The sequence below is a fragment of the Budorcas taxicolor genome, chromosome 4 (genome assembly GCF_023091745.1).
Source record: "Budorcas taxicolor isolate Tak-1 chromosome 4, Takin1.1, whole genome shotgun sequence".
NCBI lineage: Eukaryota > Metazoa > Chordata > Mammalia > Artiodactyla > Bovidae > Budorcas > Budorcas taxicolor.
In genome coordinates this window covers 74,103,766-74,122,555 of record NC_068913.1, presented here as the reverse complement: position 1 = coordinate 74,122,555, position 18,790 = coordinate 74,103,766, and the positions used below count along the sequence as shown (strand labels likewise).

At 40.4% G+C, this 18,790-nt stretch overlaps 1 protein-coding gene across 1 annotated transcript in view; it reads right to left on the bottom strand.

Moving 5' to 3' along the window:
* Window positions 1-18,790, bottom strand: part of ADAM22 (ADAM metallopeptidase domain 22) — a 229,574-nt gene that overhangs the window by 71,411 nt on the left and 139,373 nt on the right. Inside the window, exons 5-7 of the mRNA XM_052638378.1 lie at window positions 12,299-12,381; window positions 3,329-3,392; window positions 983-1,052 (exon numbers count right to left, since the gene is read on the bottom strand). Coding sequence (XP_052494338.1) covers window positions 983-1,052; window positions 3,329-3,392; window positions 12,299-12,381 — 217 coding nt within the window. The remainder of the gene's footprint in view (window positions 1-982; window positions 1,053-3,328; window positions 3,393-12,298; window positions 12,382-18,790) is intronic.

Genomic DNA, 18,790 nt, shown 5'->3' with positions numbered 1-18,790 from the left:
AGAAGGCAATGGCACCCCACTCCAGTACTCTTGCCTGGAAAATCCCATGGATGGAGGAGCCTGGAAGACTGCAGTCCATGGGGTCGCGAAGAGTCGGACACGACTGAGCGACTTCACTTTCACTTTTCACTTTCATGCATTGGAGAAGGAAATGGCAACCCACTTCAATGTTCTTGCCTGGAGAATCCCAGGGACGGGGGAGCCTGGTGGGCTGCCGTCTATGGGGTCGCGCAGTCAGACATGACTGAAGCGACTTAGCAGCAGCAGCAGCAGCATGGCCATAAGCAGGCTGGCTAAGAAGGGGAGGAAGCATCTCCACATCAGCTATACCCTCTCTTTAGAAGGAGAACACGGAAAGGAGTCCACTGTGGACAAAGACAAATGCTCTCTGCATAATCATTGCTCCTCTGCCAAAGCTGAAGCATGAATACCCTGCCCTTCTCACCAAAAGACATGGATGCAACTCTCAAATCAAACCTATAAACAGATGGACTCATAAACACACAATGGAAGGAAAGATCAATTTCACAAATAGCACATCATCATAATAATACATATTAATCTACAATAGCTCTTTATTAAAATGCTGGGGCAAAAAGAAATGATGAAACAATAAATGGGAAAATATTTACAAGTTCATCTCTATATGTGCAAACTGAGTACTTCACCAAGAGTGAATTTTATATATTCTACCTATGCAGACCAATTTTTGCTTTAACAAAGTAAAGGAATACTTTACTTTGAGTCTTTTAACGTTAATAAGCTCTTCTTTGTTGAATACAAGCAATATCTTTCCAAACTCACCCACTATAAACACGAGGTCAGTTTGCATTTTTTTCTCTCTCTTAATGTCACTTGACTTTCTAAAACTGTTATGAGCAGTCGTAGGCTGATGATATTCCTCATATAATTAGTTATAAAACATTAAAATGAATTATTAAAGCTGTCTTTTTTTAAAAAAATCACTATATGAAAATCATACCAGATGGAAGATCATCCAAAGGAAATTCAAACAGTCTGGATTTGTAAACCGAATGAACATGGAAATCCTCCTGAAATAACACAAACGAGAGATGAGGCATATACAACCAGAAATCTCCAGGCTCAGGCGATCACAGCTGGGGGAAGTGAAACCTTAAAAGAATCATTGCTTGACTACACATTCTCTCAAGTTTGGGAAGGCAATGAGCCCTTGCACATCTCTCCCACTCACTCCTATATTATCCCAGCACCGCAGTGATAGCCCATTAGAAATAAAATGCCTTCATGGATGGAGAAGCCAAAGCCTGTGGTAATGGCAAAGAAATGAATGCACCTATTCCCTCAAGGAGAAGTAAGACATCTGGGGGATGGGGTTAATGTTTTCTATGACTGGTTCCTATCCATGACGCCCTGCTTCTTGTTAGAACCTGACAGCTTTGCTAGGCAGACTGCAGAGCTATCAGTCTTCCTATTGGGAAGCAGGTGACTGGCACAATCAGAATGCCCACAGTAGAGCCTGCCTCAAAATTCAAGTGTCACACAAACATCTATAAAAATCCAACAGATAAAAAACCATGTTTCATCTATGAAAAATTAATAAGCATTCAAATAATTTCATCTGGCTTCCTTCAATTACTAAAAATGGAAGGTCATAAATAGTCAAATTTCATGATATCACTGTTTAAAAATCACACTGTCAAGCAAAGGGACGAGGACAGCTTTCAGCGGGTACTTGGAAAGTAACACAAAACAGTTTCCCATACAAGATTGTTTATGAGTGGCAGAACAATGAGCGTCTCTTGAAATTATTTGCCTCTCTAACTGCCTGATTGGTGTTCCATGATACGTGGAAGACTATTTGTGTGTACAAAGCTAGGATGGAATGCATCATGTTTCTCTTTAGTCAATAATAGCAACCATTTCCTAATTTGTGAGAAAGTGAATGTTTAAACAAACTGAGGAGGAGAACTGAGAAAACTCAGATTTCTGTAAATTTTATCAGCATGGGGCCTTAAAGAAAATAGGCAAAAGAGAAAAATCTGGAATCTAGAAAAGAAAAAGAGTGGGAAATCACATTATCTGTGGATTTGATCCATCATGAACTGAATGTCTATGTCCCTTCCAAACTCATGGTTAAGTCATAAATTCCTAATGTGATTGTATTTGGAGATAGGGTCAGAGGGATGCGATAAAGGTTAACAGAGATCACAAGAGTGAGGTAAGTCCGATAAGGCTGGTGCCCTGATGAGAAGAGGGAGAGACACCAGACCTCACAGGACACCATCTGCACCCCAAGGAGAGAGCCCTAAATGGACACTGACCCCACTGGCGCCATGAAGTTGGACTTTCAGTCCCCAGACTGTGAGAAAATAAATTTATGTTGTTTAAGCCAACTAGACTGACAGACCACAGCACATCACGGTGGAGTTGGTAATGAAGGCTTCAGAACACCTCAGAAGGGAAGTATTTCCAGCAGATGGGAAGAGTAAAAGGTAGACTTATAAAAAAAAAAAAAGATCGCTGTGGTTTTGCTTTGTTATTGCTGTCCAACTCTTTGCAACCCCATGGACTGCAGCATACCAGGCTTCCCTGTCCTTCACTGTCTTCAGTATTCATAATTTGAGCAAACTCCAGGAGATAGTGAAGGACAGGGAAGCCTGGTGTGCTGCATTTCATGGGGCCCCAAAGAGTCAGACCCGACTTAGCAGCTGAACAGCAACAAGGCAAAACCACAGTGATCTTTTTTTAAAAAAATCTACCTCTTACTTTGGCCACCTCATGCAAAGAATTGACTCATTGGAAAAGACTCTGATGCTGGGAGGGATTGGGGGCAGGAGGAGAAGAGAATGACAGAGGATGAGATGGCTGGATGGCATCACTGACTCAATGGACAGGAGTCTGAGTGAACTCCAGGAGATGGTGATGGACAGGGAGGCCTAGCGTGCTGAGATTCATGGGGTCGCAAAGAGTCAGACACAACTGAGCAACTGAACTGAACTGAACCTCTTATATTTCCCCTCTGCTGGAAATACTTTTCTTCTGAGGTGTTCTGAAGCCTTCATTACTATCTCCACCATAAAGTGCTGTGGTCTTAGTCTGGGTGGCTTAAACAAGATAAATTTATTTTCTCGCAGTCTAGGGTTTTTCCTTATTCACTATTTAACTTAAAATATATGTATACATATTATATGCATTTATATATATATAATATGTTTGTGTTTATACATATATTCTTGACCCTGAAATATGAAAAGAAAGCAAAATAGAAAAAAGAGAAGAAAAAGAGGGGGAAAGAAATCACCCAGCATTGTTTACATTTGCCATGGCAAACAGAAGGAGCACTTACTTGGGAGGTGTCATTTCCTTCCGGCTCAATGAGATAGGTGTGGTTCCCATCATAGAACATCCCACTGCCAAGGATAAGAAGACAGTTAGGCCTGGCAATTGACTCTTGCCTCAGAACCAGATCATTTTAAAGTCAGCAGCAGTTTATTTCTCAAACCCTACTTTTCAGTCGTACCTATTACATGGAGTACCCATCACATACCACACACACATGCACCACACATACCACACACACACACTACACATACATACATACACACCCCCACATCATACACACACACTACCACATACCAGACACACACACCATCCACCCATACATATACACCCCCACATCATACACTCACACCACCACATACCACACACACACACCATCCACCCATACATATACACCCCCACATCATACACTCACACCACCACATACCACACACACACACCTATATACCATACATTACACACTACACCTCCACATATATAAACACCACATACCACACTCAGGTATGCCACACAACACACATATCCGAATCCATATATCTTACACACAGACATGCCATACATTACATACACACCCACGCATACTGCTGAGAAGGAAAGGCCTTGCCCCTGATCCCCCATAAGCAGCAGGGTCCCCTCATCCTGACTCTTCCCCAGGCTCAGGACTGCTGCTGCTGCTGCTGTTTAGTTGCTTCAGTCGTGTCTGACTCTGAGGCTCAGGATTATCATTCTCCAACTGTGGCCCATTTTCCTTCCTCCAACATATAAATCTAAAATTTTAATATGTAAAATATCACCTGGAAAGCATATAAAAATTAAAAAGTCTCAGAACCCTCTCGGACTTCCAGGCTGGAACCCAGGAAACTGCACTTCAAACAAACCCCCAGTGATTCTGAGGCAATTGGCCAAGGGTTATACAGAGACTAGCCTAAGCTGCATACTTGGAAGATGCTCTAGCAGTAAGAGCTGACATATTTTAACAACTCACCATGAGCTAAATCCTTTACATTCATTTCATCTTTTCCACAAATTTATGCTGGAGGTACAATGACTACCCACATTTCACAAGTTACAGAAACTGAAGCCCAAGAGACAAGTGGCTGACAAGTAGCTGACCCAGCCAGTGCAACTGGCCACACACTTTCATTCATACAACAGGGTGGTAATGGTGAGGGTGGTGAGAACCGGTCAAATTCTGAATATTTTTCCAAAGTAGAATCAATAGGACTAGTTAATGGATTTAAAATGGAGTTTGCAAGGAAGAGAAGAGTCAGTGAAGACTCCAAGGTTTTGACATGAGCAACTGGAAAAATGGTGTTTCATAAGATCCATTTAATAAGATGGAAAAGGCTGCAGGAAGAGCAAAAACAGGATGGGCACAAGGAAGCAGGATGCAGGGCGCAAATCCAGAGTTCAATTTTGGACCTCCTGGGCTAGAGATGACCATCAGCCAATTGAGAAATTCTCTGGGGGCATCCTAAGCTACATATGGTCTCAACTCCCACTCAGAAAGATTCTGATAGCCCCTTCTTTTAGAGGAACATGGTCTTTCTATTAATATCAGTTTTCTCCTGATACTGAAGGAACTTGTCTTTACCTCTCAGGTATCTGAGAAGAGTAAAGCTGTGATCTTCTGCAGTCATTTATCAGTGTTAGGTGGAAATGACTGCATGAAGCCCAAGTTGCTAACCACAGAACAGTATGTGTCTTTCATTGATCACTTAGTGAAATCTACTGGTTTTCCTGAGCTATAATTATAACGGCCTCCAGCTCTGTCTCTATCCAAATTCTTTCATTCTTGCAGTAACATCTTCCACATGTCCTCAAACTTTCATGTACCCTTAGAACTGCCCTTTACACATCTGTAATGTTTTCGACCCAACGTGCACTTTCTGAATTTGAGTGACATTGCATTTGGAATTTAAAGATAAACAGATGCAGTTTGTAGAATATTACTGACAATATATGCCTAAGGAATAAGTGGGGGGAAACTTTTCAAAACAGTAGGCAAATATGGCAGTGAACATTCTGCTGATAACTGGTCAGATCCATCCAGAAAACTGTACAAAACGTTCACCCTTTGCCAAAGTTCACACAACTACACTGATTAAGTAGCAAACAGATGGCTTTGTTTAAACAGCATCAGGGGCTGTTTCCTCTTGAATTAGGTTAGTATCCAATGCAAAAATCAGTCACTTTTTATTGAACTCAAACATCTTGATACACAGTATAAACAAAGCAGATTCTAACACCATACATATATAGAAGATTCTGGTCCCATAAAAGAAAATATGCCATATTTAATTTAAAATATGTTCAAATCTTTAACAATTAAAAAGCAGGTATGTTTCATTTGCTTTGTTTGAAACCTTTCTGGTTGATTTTTTATACAATCCAGGAAGTATACTGAGTCTATCACACAGTTTATAACTTGTAAAAATCTATAGCTAGGACCAAGTCATTACTGGCCAGTTGAGAGAGGTAAAATTTTTTAAAGTTACCATCAAAACCAGATTTTGAAAGGAAACAGTAATTCCTGCAAACTGCCACAAGTGGGCAATAAATTTACAGTTGATTCCATTCATTAACGTTCCCATAGTTACAGGATTTTGTCAAAACATCAAACATTGCAGGCCCCAAATACTAACTATTAGGTCTTCAAATTTGAAAATAACATGTACCTGCAGGTTATTTATGGAAAAGATATGAGTTTGATTATTTTACCCATTATGTTCTTTAATGGAATTCTGTATATCAGGAAAATGAAAACTCTCAACATGCATTTGGCAATTTATAGAAGATGAGTCATGGATGAAATAATATATCTCATATTGAATAACTACAAGTGAGACAACATAAATTATTTACTATTTAGAAATCGCTCCCCTAAATATTTGTCAGCAATGTTTGTTCATAAGGTAAAATCAAGATGAGAAGTAATAAAGGAACAAAGAGTGAATTTATTTATCATGCTTATAAAAGTCTGCATACACCAAAACACACTTATACACAAACGTGACAGTGTTCCCACACACAGTGGGCTTTCTGTTTGTCTTTGTTTAGTCTTAAGTGAAAGTCTTCTAAAGGGAGAGGTAAATTTTAGTTAGTTAAAACACCTCAGTTAGTCACTAAAAGGTCCTTCAAGTTCCCTTTCCATCCTCTTTCAAAGGACTGCATAGGATTAGTAGCCGTTGGTCTGAGGGTCTTGGGTCTGTTAGGGTTTCTAGAAGGCAGTAATACCTTTTCTCTGCTCATATGATGTTATATCCACCTGGGAAATGGGGGGGGGGGTGGGCAGTACTGGAACATGTACTAGGCAAGATGCTGAAACTGTGACTTTGGACTGAGATGTTAAGAGGAATGAGAGAGGAAGGGAAAAGCCTACAATAGACACTTGCTGTCACAAGAGTTGGCAGACGCAGTGTACTATTCTTGGCTGACAGCTGTGCTTGCCTTGAGATCAGAGATAACAATATTATTGCTGAAGGATACATCAATGTTTGTTTCCAGATTAAGAAAGCTGAGGCTCTCACATATTAGGTACGGGTTCCATGTTTGTAAAAATGTCTCCTTATTCAAAGGATTTATTTAAAATGAGTAAAACAGTCTTTTAGTACAAATAGTAAGTGAACTTTCTGCCTTGCTCTCACGCATGTGCCCTCCTTTCTCTGGTTATTTATCTGATCCCTGTGTTATCTTCTTCCTGACTCTCAAGTACCTTGTGCCAGAGCCTAACCAGAAGCACAACTTAGGCAGACTGGCAAGATTTCCCAGCCTTTACCATTAGGTCTCATTTCTCAATTTCTTGGAAGTTGTGGTAGTTGAACCCCTCTCCTGGAAGATCCCTTGAAAGCCTGTTCCAGGGCCCATTCTATCTTCTTCAGGTAATGATTCTCTGGAACCCTTAAGAATGACCTCACTTTTCAGTGACCACTCTCAGCTTGCATTTTTCTCAGTTTTTTCTCTCACTGAAAACAACTATACCTACCACATTCCATAGCACGAAGTTGGGCTAGGTTTAGCTTCCCCATTAGACTGGGAGCTCTTGGGGACAGGGCTCACGTTCTAATCTGCTTAATATTCCAAGCAGCTGGCACACAGCAGATGCTCCATAACTGTTTGTTAGATGAAAACACTCATGTTTCTAACTTGGTAACAGACAGGAAGTCTTTTACAGATTTCAAACAAGAATTTCACAAAACTGAAGTGTGATTGGTTCCTGCCCCAAAAAAGTAGCAGAAATGAGCTGAGATGAATTAGACTAACTAGAATGCTAAACTTAGATCACGAGCTCCTTATTGCAAAATTCAGGCTTACAAAGAAGGAAGTAGGAGAAACCACCAGACAACTCAGGTATGACCTAAATCAAATCCTTTATGATTATACAGCAGAAGTGACAAAGAGATCAAGGGATTATATCTGGGTGACAGAGTCCCTGAAGAACTATAGATGGAAGTTTGAAACATTATACAGGAGGCAGAAACCAGAACCATTCCAAAGGAAAAGGAATGAAAGAAAGCAAAGTGGTTGTCTAAGAAGGCTTTAGAAATAGCTGAGAAAAGAAGTGAAAGACAAGGTAGAAAGGGAAAGATATACCCATCTGAGCACAGAGTTTCAGAGAATAGCAAGGATAGATAGGAAGGCCTTCTTAAATAAACACTGCAAAGAAATAGAGGAAAACAATACAATCACAGAGACTAGAGTGGGGAGCCTGGTGGGCTGCCGTCTATGGGATCGCACAGAGTCGGACACGACTGAAGCGACTTAGCAGCAGCAGCAGAGGTATCTTCAAGAAAACTGGAGATATGAAGGGAATATTTCATGCAAGGATGGGCATGATAAAAGGCGGAAACAGTAAGGGCTTAACAGAAGTAGAAGATATTAAGAAGAGGTAGCAAGAATACACAGAGCTGTACAAAACAGGTCTCAATGACCTGGATAACCATGATCGTGTGATCACTTACTTAGAGCCAGACATCCTGGAGTGTGAAGTCAAGTGGGCTTTAGGAAGCATTACTATGAACAAAGTGAGTAGAGGGACAGAATTCTAGCTGAGCTCTTTCAAATCTTAGAAGATGAGGCTATTAAAGTGTTACACTCAATATGTCAGCAAATTTGGGAAAATCTGCACTGACCGTAGGACTGGAAAAGGTCAGTTTTCATTTCAATCCCCAAGAAGGACAATGCTAAGCAATGCTCAAACTACCATACAATGTGCTCATTTCACATGCTGGCAAGGTTATGCCCAAAATCCTTCAAGCTAGGCATCAGCAATGCATAAATCAAGACTTACCAGATGTACAAGATGGCTTTTGAAGAAGCAGAGGAATCAGAGATCAAATTGTCAACGTTGGTTGACAGAAAAAAACAAGAGAATTCCAGAAAAACATCTACTTCTGCTTCATTGACTACACTAAAACCTTTGACTGTGTGGATCATAACAATCTGTGGAAAATTGTTAAAGAGATGAAAGTACCAGACCACCTTGCCTGTCTCCTGAGAAATCTGTATGTGAGTCAACAAGCAACAGTTAGAACCTGACATGGAACAACAAACTGGTTCAAAACTGGGAAAGAAGTATGTCAAGGCTGTGAGCTTCCCAACAGACCCAGTGGGTAAAGAATCCACCTGCAATGCAGGAGATGGAGGCAGACACAAGAAAGTGAAGGGGACCTAAAGAGCCTCTTGATGGGTCAGGCAGATCCCCTGGAGGAGGGTGTGGCAATCCACTCCAGTATTCTTGCTTGGAGAATCCTATGGAGAGAGAAGCCTGGTGGACTATAGTCCATAGGGTCACAAAAAGCCAGACACGAGTAAAGAAATGGAACACACACACATGCATGCACACACGTCAAGGCTATATATTGCGATTCTGCTTATTTAACTTATATGCAGAGTTCAGTACACTTCAGTCACTCAGTCATGTCCAACTCTTTGTGACCTCATGGACTGCTGCACACCAGGCTTCCCTGTCCATCAACAACACGCGGAGCTTGCTCAAATTCATGTCCATCGAGTCGGTGATGTCATCCAACCATCTCATTCTCTGTCATCCCCTTCTCCTCCTGCCTTCAATCTTTCCCAGCATTAGGGTCTTTTCCAATGAGTCAGTTCTTCCCATTAGGTGGCCAAAGTATTGGAGTTTCAGCTTCAACATCAGTCCTTTCAATGAATTTTCAGGACTGATTTCCTTTAGCATGGACTGGTTGGATCTCCTTGCAGTCCAAGGGACTCTCAAGAGTCTTCTCCAACACCATGGTTCAAAAGCATCAATTCTTAGGTGCTCAGCTTTCTTTTTCGTCCAATTCTCACATCCATATATGACTACTGGAAAAACCATAGCTTTGACTAGATGAACCTTTGTCAGCAAAGTAATGTCTCTGCTTTTTAATATGCTGTCTAGGTTTGTCATAGCTTTTCTCCCAGGGAGCAAGGGTCTTTTAATTTCATGGCTGCACTCACCATCTGCAGTGACTTTGGAGCTCAAAAAAATAAAGTCTATAACTGTTTCCATTGTTTCCCCATCTATTTGCCATGAAGAGATGGGACCAAATGCCATGATCTTCATTTTTTGAACGTTGAGTTTTAAGCCAGCTTTGTCACTCTCCTCTTTCACTCTCATCAAGAGGCTCTTTAGTTCTTCTTCACTTTCTGCCGTAAGGGTGGTGTCATCTGCATGTCTGAGGTTATTGATATTTCTCCCCAAGATCTTGATTCCAGCTTGTGCTTCATCCAGCCCAGCATTTTGCATGATGTACTCCGCATATAAGTTAAATAAGCAAGGTGACAACATACAGCCTTGACATACTCCTTTCCCAATTTGGAACCAGTCTCATGTTCCATGTCCAGTTCTAACTGCTGCTTCTTGACCTGCATACAGATTTCTCAGGATGCAGGTAAGGTGATCCAGTATTCCCAGACTACCTGTGAGAATTCTCAACAGTTTGTTGTGATCTATACAGTCAAAGGCTCTGGTGCAATAGTCAATAAAGCAGAAGCATATGCAGAGTATGTCATGTGAAATGCCAGGCTGGATGAATCATAAGCTGGAATCAAGATTTCCAGGAGAAATATCAACAACCTCGGATATGCAGGTGATACCACTCTAATGTTATCATTAAGAAAGTGAAGGGGACCTAAAGAGCCTCTTGATGAGAGTAAAAAGGAGAGAGAAAAAACTGGCTTAAAACTCAATATTCAAAAAACAATGATCATGGCATTTGGTCCCATCACTTCATGGCAAATGAAACCTAGACAGAGGATTAAAAAGCAGAGTCTTCACTTTGCCAACAAAAGTCTGTATAATCAAAGCTATAGTTTTTCCAGCAGGATGTATGGATATGAGGTTTGGACCACAAAGAAGGCTGAGCACTGAAGAATTGATGCTTTTAAATTGTGATGCTGGAGAAGACTCTTCAGAGTCCCTTGGACAGCAAGGAGATCAAACCAGTCAATCCTAAAGGAATTCTACCCTGAATATTCACTGGAAGGACCGATGCTGAAGCTGAAGCTCCAATACTTTGGCTGAAAAATGCAAAAAATGGACTCACTGGAGAAGGCTGTGATGCTAGGAAAGACTGAAAGCAAAAAGGGTAGGGAGAGGCAGAAGATGAGATGGTTAGACAGCATCACTGACTCAGTGGATGTGGATTGGAGCAAACTCAGGAGATAATGGAAGACAGAGGAGCCTGGTACAATGTGGTCCATGGGATTGCAAAGAGTCAGACATGACTTAGTGAATGAACAACAACAAAATGCTGAGGGATGACTCATTATAAAATGCTTTATAATTACTTTGCCAACAAAGGTCCGTTTAGTCAAGGCTATGGTTTTCCCAGTGGTCATGTATGGATGTGAGAGTTAGACTGTGAAGAAAGCTGAGCACTGAAGAATTGATGCTTTTGAACTGTGGTGTTGGAGAAGACTCTTGAGAGTCCCTTGGACTGCAAGGAGATGCAACCAGTCCATCCTAAAGGAGATCAGTCCTGGATGTTCATTGGAAGGACTGATGTTGAAGCTGAAACTCCAATACTTTGGCCACCTCATGCGAAGAGTTGACTCACTGGAAAAGACTCTGATGCTGGGAGGGATTGGGGGCAGGAGGAGAAGGGCACGACAGAGGATGAGATGGCTGGATGGCATCACCAACTCGATGGACATGAGTTTGAGTGAACTCTGGGAGTTGGTGATGGACAGGAAGGCCTGGCGTGCTGTGATTCATGGGGTCAGAAAGAGTCAGACACGACTGACGGACTGAACTGGAAATGGAACTGGAAGGGGTCACACGACAAGAAAGAGATAGACAGCCACCTGGGTATCACCATCATGGTGATAGAGATAGACAGCATGGAGGAAGCTGATACATTCCCATGTTAAACACCAGCAAACACACTTTGATATTGAAGGTTATGAGAAAGGAAGCAAGGCCTTGAAGAAGGATGAAGTCTATTCCATAGTAATTTCTGAGAACAAATGGACCCTCCCATGAGTTTGCTGTAGGTTAAATGGGATTCTGGCTGAATAAAGTGCTAAAATACATGAGCTCTGGTGGTCATCCTTTGTTTTTGTGCAAGGAGTCAGGAGTTTCCTGTCTTGAAATTTCTATTATTCCATACATATATAAAAATGAACATCAAGGACGAGGAAGGACAGAATTGGTACCAAGGGGCTAAATACCCACGGAAACAGAAACCAAAGTTACACAAACCACTCCCATCTCCATCTGGATGAAACCAGAAAAATGTTTCAAACATCACTAAGGAAGCATATTATAATCATTAGCGCCTCTGGCTTCTACAACTCTAATTTAACAATCTGCTTGGTTTACAAACTACAGAGAAAAAAAGTCCTGATCCATCACTGTTTGAAAACTATTAATAGCTCTTGACATAAAATAGAGATTTCAACCACAGTGCATTAAAAATAAAGTAAATCACTGGGAAAAAAAAATGGATGATACAAAAACTTTGGGGACACTTACTGAAGTCCATGGCATGTCGATAATGCCACAAATGAGGCAGGATTTCCTCGGATGTGGCCCTGGTAGTAACAGTGTTCTCCTCCCTGAAAGCAGAAATAGAGAATATAAACCTTTGCCATCACAAAGAGAATCAGCCACATCATTTCACAGTCTTCTACCCACACTGCACCTTCATGTGCAACGGTCTGTACAACGTTTCATTATCCAGATTAGTATTATCAAACCATTTCTAACAGAATTATTCATAAGCACTCCCAGTGAGCCGACTCCAAATCAAAAGATAAGGAAATAAAAGTTGACTTAAATTTCCTTTTATGTAGGTGATAGATGGAACAAAGAAACACATATTGAAATGCATATGTGACCCCCAGCACCAGGAAGAGTTCAGTGAGCTATTTCCCTAGTTGAGTTCCCCTGAGGAACTCAACCTTGCATGCATGCATGTTAAGTCACTTCAGTTGTGTCTGACTCTTTGCAACCTTATGGACTTGTAGCCCTCCAGGCTCCTCTGTCCATGGGATTCTCCAGGCAAGATCACTGGAGTGGGTTGCCATGGCCTCCTCCAAGGGATCTTCCAGACCCAGGGATTGAACCCATGTCTCTTACGTTTCTTGCGTTGAGAGGCAGGTTCTTTACTGATAGCACCACCTGGAAAGCTCACTCAACACTGAGTAGCAGCAAAATGACAATTTTCTCAACATTAAGTAAAATGAATACAAATCATCTGAGAGTTACTAAATTAAATTAATGGAGGAAAATGCCCTCTTTCATAGAGTTTATATTAAAACTTAACAACTTTATGATATTCTTTTCTCCAACTAGGAATGGCTTTACTGGTATGCAGTCCAGCAAGTCACATTAACTGAATTTCACCAAGAGACTCATTTCTTTGAATTAAGTATTCCTGGAAATGTTAGCAGGGTAGAGCCTCTGACATCTCAAGGTGGTACCCTAGTCTAGATGCTGGCTATTCAAGAGTGTGGTCTAGAAAACAGCACCAGCACTGGCATCAACAGAAGCACGTCAGAAATGCAGAATCCCAGGCCCCACCTCAGTGGATCAGAATCGGCATTTTAACAAAGCACACAATAGTAAAAAATCCACCTGTCAATGCAGGAGATGGAAGAGACGTGGGTTCAATCTCTGGATCAGGAAGATCCCCTGGAGAAAGAAATGGCAACCCACTTCAGTATTCTTGCCTGGAGAATCCCATGGACAGAGGAGCCTGGCACTAGGTGATTCATATGCACAATAAAATTTGAGAAGCACAGGTCTAAATGACCTTTCTCAATCCTCCACTAATTGCTCATTTCCTCAGAAGCTGAAAGCTTCTAGTTCAACTGGCTCACTGAGATGTGAAATAGTGACGTAAGGACTAAAGGAATGGGTGGTTTAAAGGGGCAAATGTCATCTACTTCACAATCTGTCTTAAGGACTAACCCTACTTAAAATACACAGTGCTTGACAAGTGCAGAGGAGAGAACAGGAAGATATAGTAATGGAACAACGGTGAAGATATTATCTTCACTGCAATTCTGGGGAAGGCAGCCTGTTTCTCCTCATGAGATAATCCCAAGAATAGGGCAAAGTTCAGCTTTGCTGGGGGACAAAGAGCAGGCAGAAAGGCACACAGTGCGAGCCCTGACACCTCCAAATTCCCATGGAGTCACTGGGCATCATGAACTGAGGACTGGGGTTGGACTGGATGGAGGGTAAGATAGGGAAGTGCTTCAGGTGTGGTTCTGACAACAGATGGAACCCAGAAGGCCATAGACTTATGGGCAGAAACGAAGTCAGGCCGTGACTTCCAGGATAGGGTTGGTTTAGATGTTAACAGCTCGAGCTATCAACTCCTTCACTTACTAGTCATACAAGCTCAAGCAAATCACAGAGCCTCCCTGTGTAATAATCACATAAGGCTGTTCAGAGGAATAAAGAGGTAACATGCATTAAGGGCTTAGGATAATGCTTGGCACTTGGTACACACTCAGTAAATGTTTTCTACTATTATAATTACTGTGTGCCACTTATTGTCCTTCTCATTTTACACACACAATCTCCCTATCCTCACATCACTTCTACAAAGAAATACTGTCCCCTCTATTTCACATAGGAGGTCACAGTCTCTGAGAGTCAAGGTTGTCTGCCTGGGAAGTTGCCAAGTCGGGGTGCAAACTTTGTGTGAATGTGTGAATGTAACATCTATGTCCTTTCCCATATACTACTTATGAGTTGGACCTAGAAGCTCTGAGCTATGCAGTGCAAATCTAAGCTTTTCCTAGGCTGTTTTTGTTTTGCTTGTTCGCCGTGTGTGTGTGTGTGTGTGTGTGTGTGTGTGTGTGTGTTCTTTATTTTTTGGAGTAGCAGCGGGGGAGTAAATTTAACAGATTTTAAATTCACTCTGTTGGGCGTTTGGACTGGTGAACTATCCACAAGATTAGTGGAAGAGAGGTTATTATGCTTCAAATGACCTTGATTTCCTGGACGCATCTAATTGGGCTAGAAATCGAAACTTTAGCATTTGATTGTATGTGTGCGCTCAGTCATGTCCTACTCTTTGCAACTCTTTGTAGCCTGCCAGGCTCCTCTGTCCATGGAATTTTCCAGGCAAGAATACTGGAGTGGGTTGCCATTTCCTCCTCCAGCAGAATCCTCCTGACCCAGGGATTGAACCTGCGTCTCCTGCATCAGCATGGGGATTCTTTACCACTGCATCGCCTGGGAAGCCAAGCATTTGATTGGCCAGACACGAAGACCAACAGTCAATGGGGTGACCTGGAAAGAGAATTCTATCTAAAAGTACTTCTTTAAATTGGATACTGACTAAACAAACCAATGAGATCTTCTCTCATAGATGTCTAACAGTCACAGTGAAAAGTAGCTAGAAAGACAGTAGAAACAAAGATGAATGGTAATCACAAAATTACGGTATCAGATGAGGGAACAATGGAAGTTGACAAGTCATTCTATGCAGGGAAAATATATCAGAGTTAAAGGCATACAAAACATATTTTATAAATTACTAGTTTTCTTTAAAATGCCAACGTTGGAAACATGTTAATTAAATCATAAAAAAGGACAAAGAATTTATGTTTTGAAACAATACTTCATTATACTGGGGTTAAACAGATGAGTAGATAATAGAAAAAAATCTTTCACTAATTTTCTGGTTCTGAAAAATAGGAGTCAATCCAAAAACAGCATATGATCATGATCCATCTGCACAAAAACCTAACAAATGAAGTGAAGAGCTCAATATGGTTGAATCATTATCAAATATTTTCATGACACTTCAAGAAAAGCATAAACACCAGGGGGGCTGTCCTCCATTTAGACTATTATCATTCAAATCTTGAGGCTCTCAACCAGCATTATCTGTAATTTTCCAAATAACAGTGGAAATTAATTTTTGTTGCAATTTTTTTCAGGAATTATTTGCCATAAATCAATAATTATTTCAACTTAGAACTAAAATAGTTTTCTTTTTTCCTTTAATATGCCTGGAAATATTTCTTAATCCAGAATAGAGGCCTTAATATTTAAAGGCTCCTGTAATTTATATAAATCTATTGTTAAATTATTAAAACAAATAAATAAATTTAATAGATTTTTGCTTTTAAATAAGTATTGTTATACACTGTTTATAAGATAATAAATACTTATGGCAACAATCCTAAGAATTCAGGAGTACATTACAAAGAGTAAAAATATCCCCTTCCTACACACTGTCCAGGCTGCAATTGCCACCTTAAAGGTAAATACTTTTACCTTTTTTGTGTACCACAGATTTTGTGTCCTACATCAGGAATCATCTATGCATATTTAGGGAATTGTACATATACATAAGTAAACATATATTCTTTCAGTGCACATATAGTTTATACAACCCACACTGCTCTGCCACTTGATTTCTATTTTTTCTTAAGGTAACCTTGACATCAACCTCATTCCTTCAATGAAGGCAGAATATTCCATCACAGGAGTGAACCATAATTCATTTAAACAAACCTGTACAATTGGATGGTTAGGTTACTGCAACAAACATCCTTTCATATATTTTTTGGTGCACTTCTGTCAGTATGTATGTAGGCTAGACTACCAGATGTGGCCTGCAAGGTCAAAGAATATGTGCATTTAAAATTTTAGTGGATATTTTAAAGAAGAAATATAATTGTATTCCATTATACATATCTGTTTTAAAAATTGCTTTGCTTTTAAAGATAATAAAATACACTTTATTAAAAATTTTATATTTCAATAGAGACTAACACTTAAGCCAACTTACTCAAATCTTACCAATAATAAAGGTTCTCCATATTTTCATATGAATTTCTTGAGGAAACAGATGCTTCATGGAAGTAGGTCTTATATAAATAATAACCAAAGACAGATGTTGTAAAAAAAGAAAAAAGCCAGCACATCCCAGTAGACTTCAGCTCTTTATTCAACTGCCAGTCATGGCTTTATTCCTTACTATCTCTTTTGTTCCAGTAATCCATTGTCCTTGAAACTTTCCTCATACTACTTGATTTAAATAATTAGATAGTTGTAGCTAAAAAATTATCTACCTCTACAAAAATGAACTACATATTAGTTCACATGTCATATTGGTTTCTATTTCCTGGGGGAAAAAAAGCTTATTGCAAATTTAATTCTAGGGAAGTAAAAATAATCATTTATTTGAAAAATTCAAAGACAAACCACATTTTTATTAAGCAGACAGAAAGATCTCAAAAGAAAAGTAGAATTTACTATAAATAGGATGAGATGATTATGCATGAAAGTTACTCAGCCTGGGTTATAAAACTATGAAAACTTAGTAAGGAAAACCGATTCCAGTACGGCCACAAGGCCATGGTCATTTGCTCTCAATCCAGATCCTCACAGGAAATTACACCTTTATCAGCTCCAACATGGACTAGGGTCACCTTTTCCAAAAAGTCTTCTCAGATTCCCTCCTCCTCATAAAATGAAACTTTCTTGTGCTTCATCCAGCCTGGCATTTCACATGACATACTCTGCATATAAGTTAAATAAGCAGGGTGACAATATGCAGCCCTGATGTACTGCATGAAGCACAAACTGGTATCAAGATTGCCAGGAGAAATATCAATAACCTCAGATACGCAGACGATGTCACCCTTATGGCAGAAAGGGAGAAAGAACTAAAGAGCCTCTTGATGAAAGTGAAAGAGGAGAGTGAAAATGCTGGCTTAAAACTCAATATTCAAAAAACAAAGATAATGATATCTGTCCCATCACTTCATGGCAAATAGATGGAGAAACAATGAAACAGTGACAGACTTTATGTTCTTGGGCTCCAAAATCACTGCAGATGGTGAGTGCAGTCATGAAATTAAAAGATGCTTGGTCCTTGGAAGAAAAGCTATGACCAACCTAGACAGCATATTAAAAAGCAGAGACATTTCTTTGCTGAAAAAGCTCCATCTAGTCAAAGCTATGGTTTTTCCAGTAGTCATGTATGAATGTGAGAGTTGGACTATAAAGAAAGCTGAGCACCAAAGAATTGATGCTGTTGAACTGTAGTGTTGGAGAAGACTCTTGAGAGTCCCTTGGACTGCAAGGAGATCAAACCAGCCACTGTTTTCCACATCTATTTGCTATAAAGTGATGGGACTGGATGCCATAATCTTAGTTTCCTGAATGTTGAGTTTTAAGCCAACTTTTTCATTCTCCTCTTTCACTTTCATCAAGAGGCTCTTTAGTTCTTTGTCACTTTCTGCCATAAGGGTGGTGTCATCTGCGTATCTGAGGTTATTGATATTTCTCCCACCAATCTTGATTCCAGCTTGTGCTTCCTCCAGCCCAGCATTTCTCATGATGTACTCTGCATATAAGTTAAATAAGCAGGGTGACAACATACATCCTTGATGTACTACTTTTCCTATTTGGAACCAGTCTGTTGTTCCATGTCCAGTTCTAACTGTTGCTTCCTGACCTGCATACAGATTTCTCAAGAGGCGGGTCAGGTGGTCTGGTACGCCCAGACCATCCCCAGGTAGAAGATAGCAGAAAGACTGAGATGTTTCGAATCATCATCTGAAGAATGAAAGTGTTAGCCATATCCTGGGCCTTCTGCTTGGTGATAAATGTACTATTTCATGATGACTGATGAATGTGAGAAAATGTAGATCGAAAGTGAGCCTTCTCACCCATGTACGTCTGATGCAGAGTCAAGTCTCCTTATGTTGGCGGTTCTTAAAGAGTCGTGTCCAGCCCCAAAGCATCAGCTTGTTAGAAATGCAGATTGTCAAGCCTCTCTCCAGACACACTCAATTGGAGGCTGGAGAAGCTCTCAGGTGACTTCCCCGCACTCTAAAATTTGAAAACAACTGCTTTTCACTACATCTGCCTCTGCATTCTAAAACTCCTCGTTTATTGAGCTCTCTGAAATCTTACACTAGTTCCTGAGCAGATTCTATTATAACTGAAGCATTAAGAATATAAACAGCCATGGCTCTTCTCTACTTC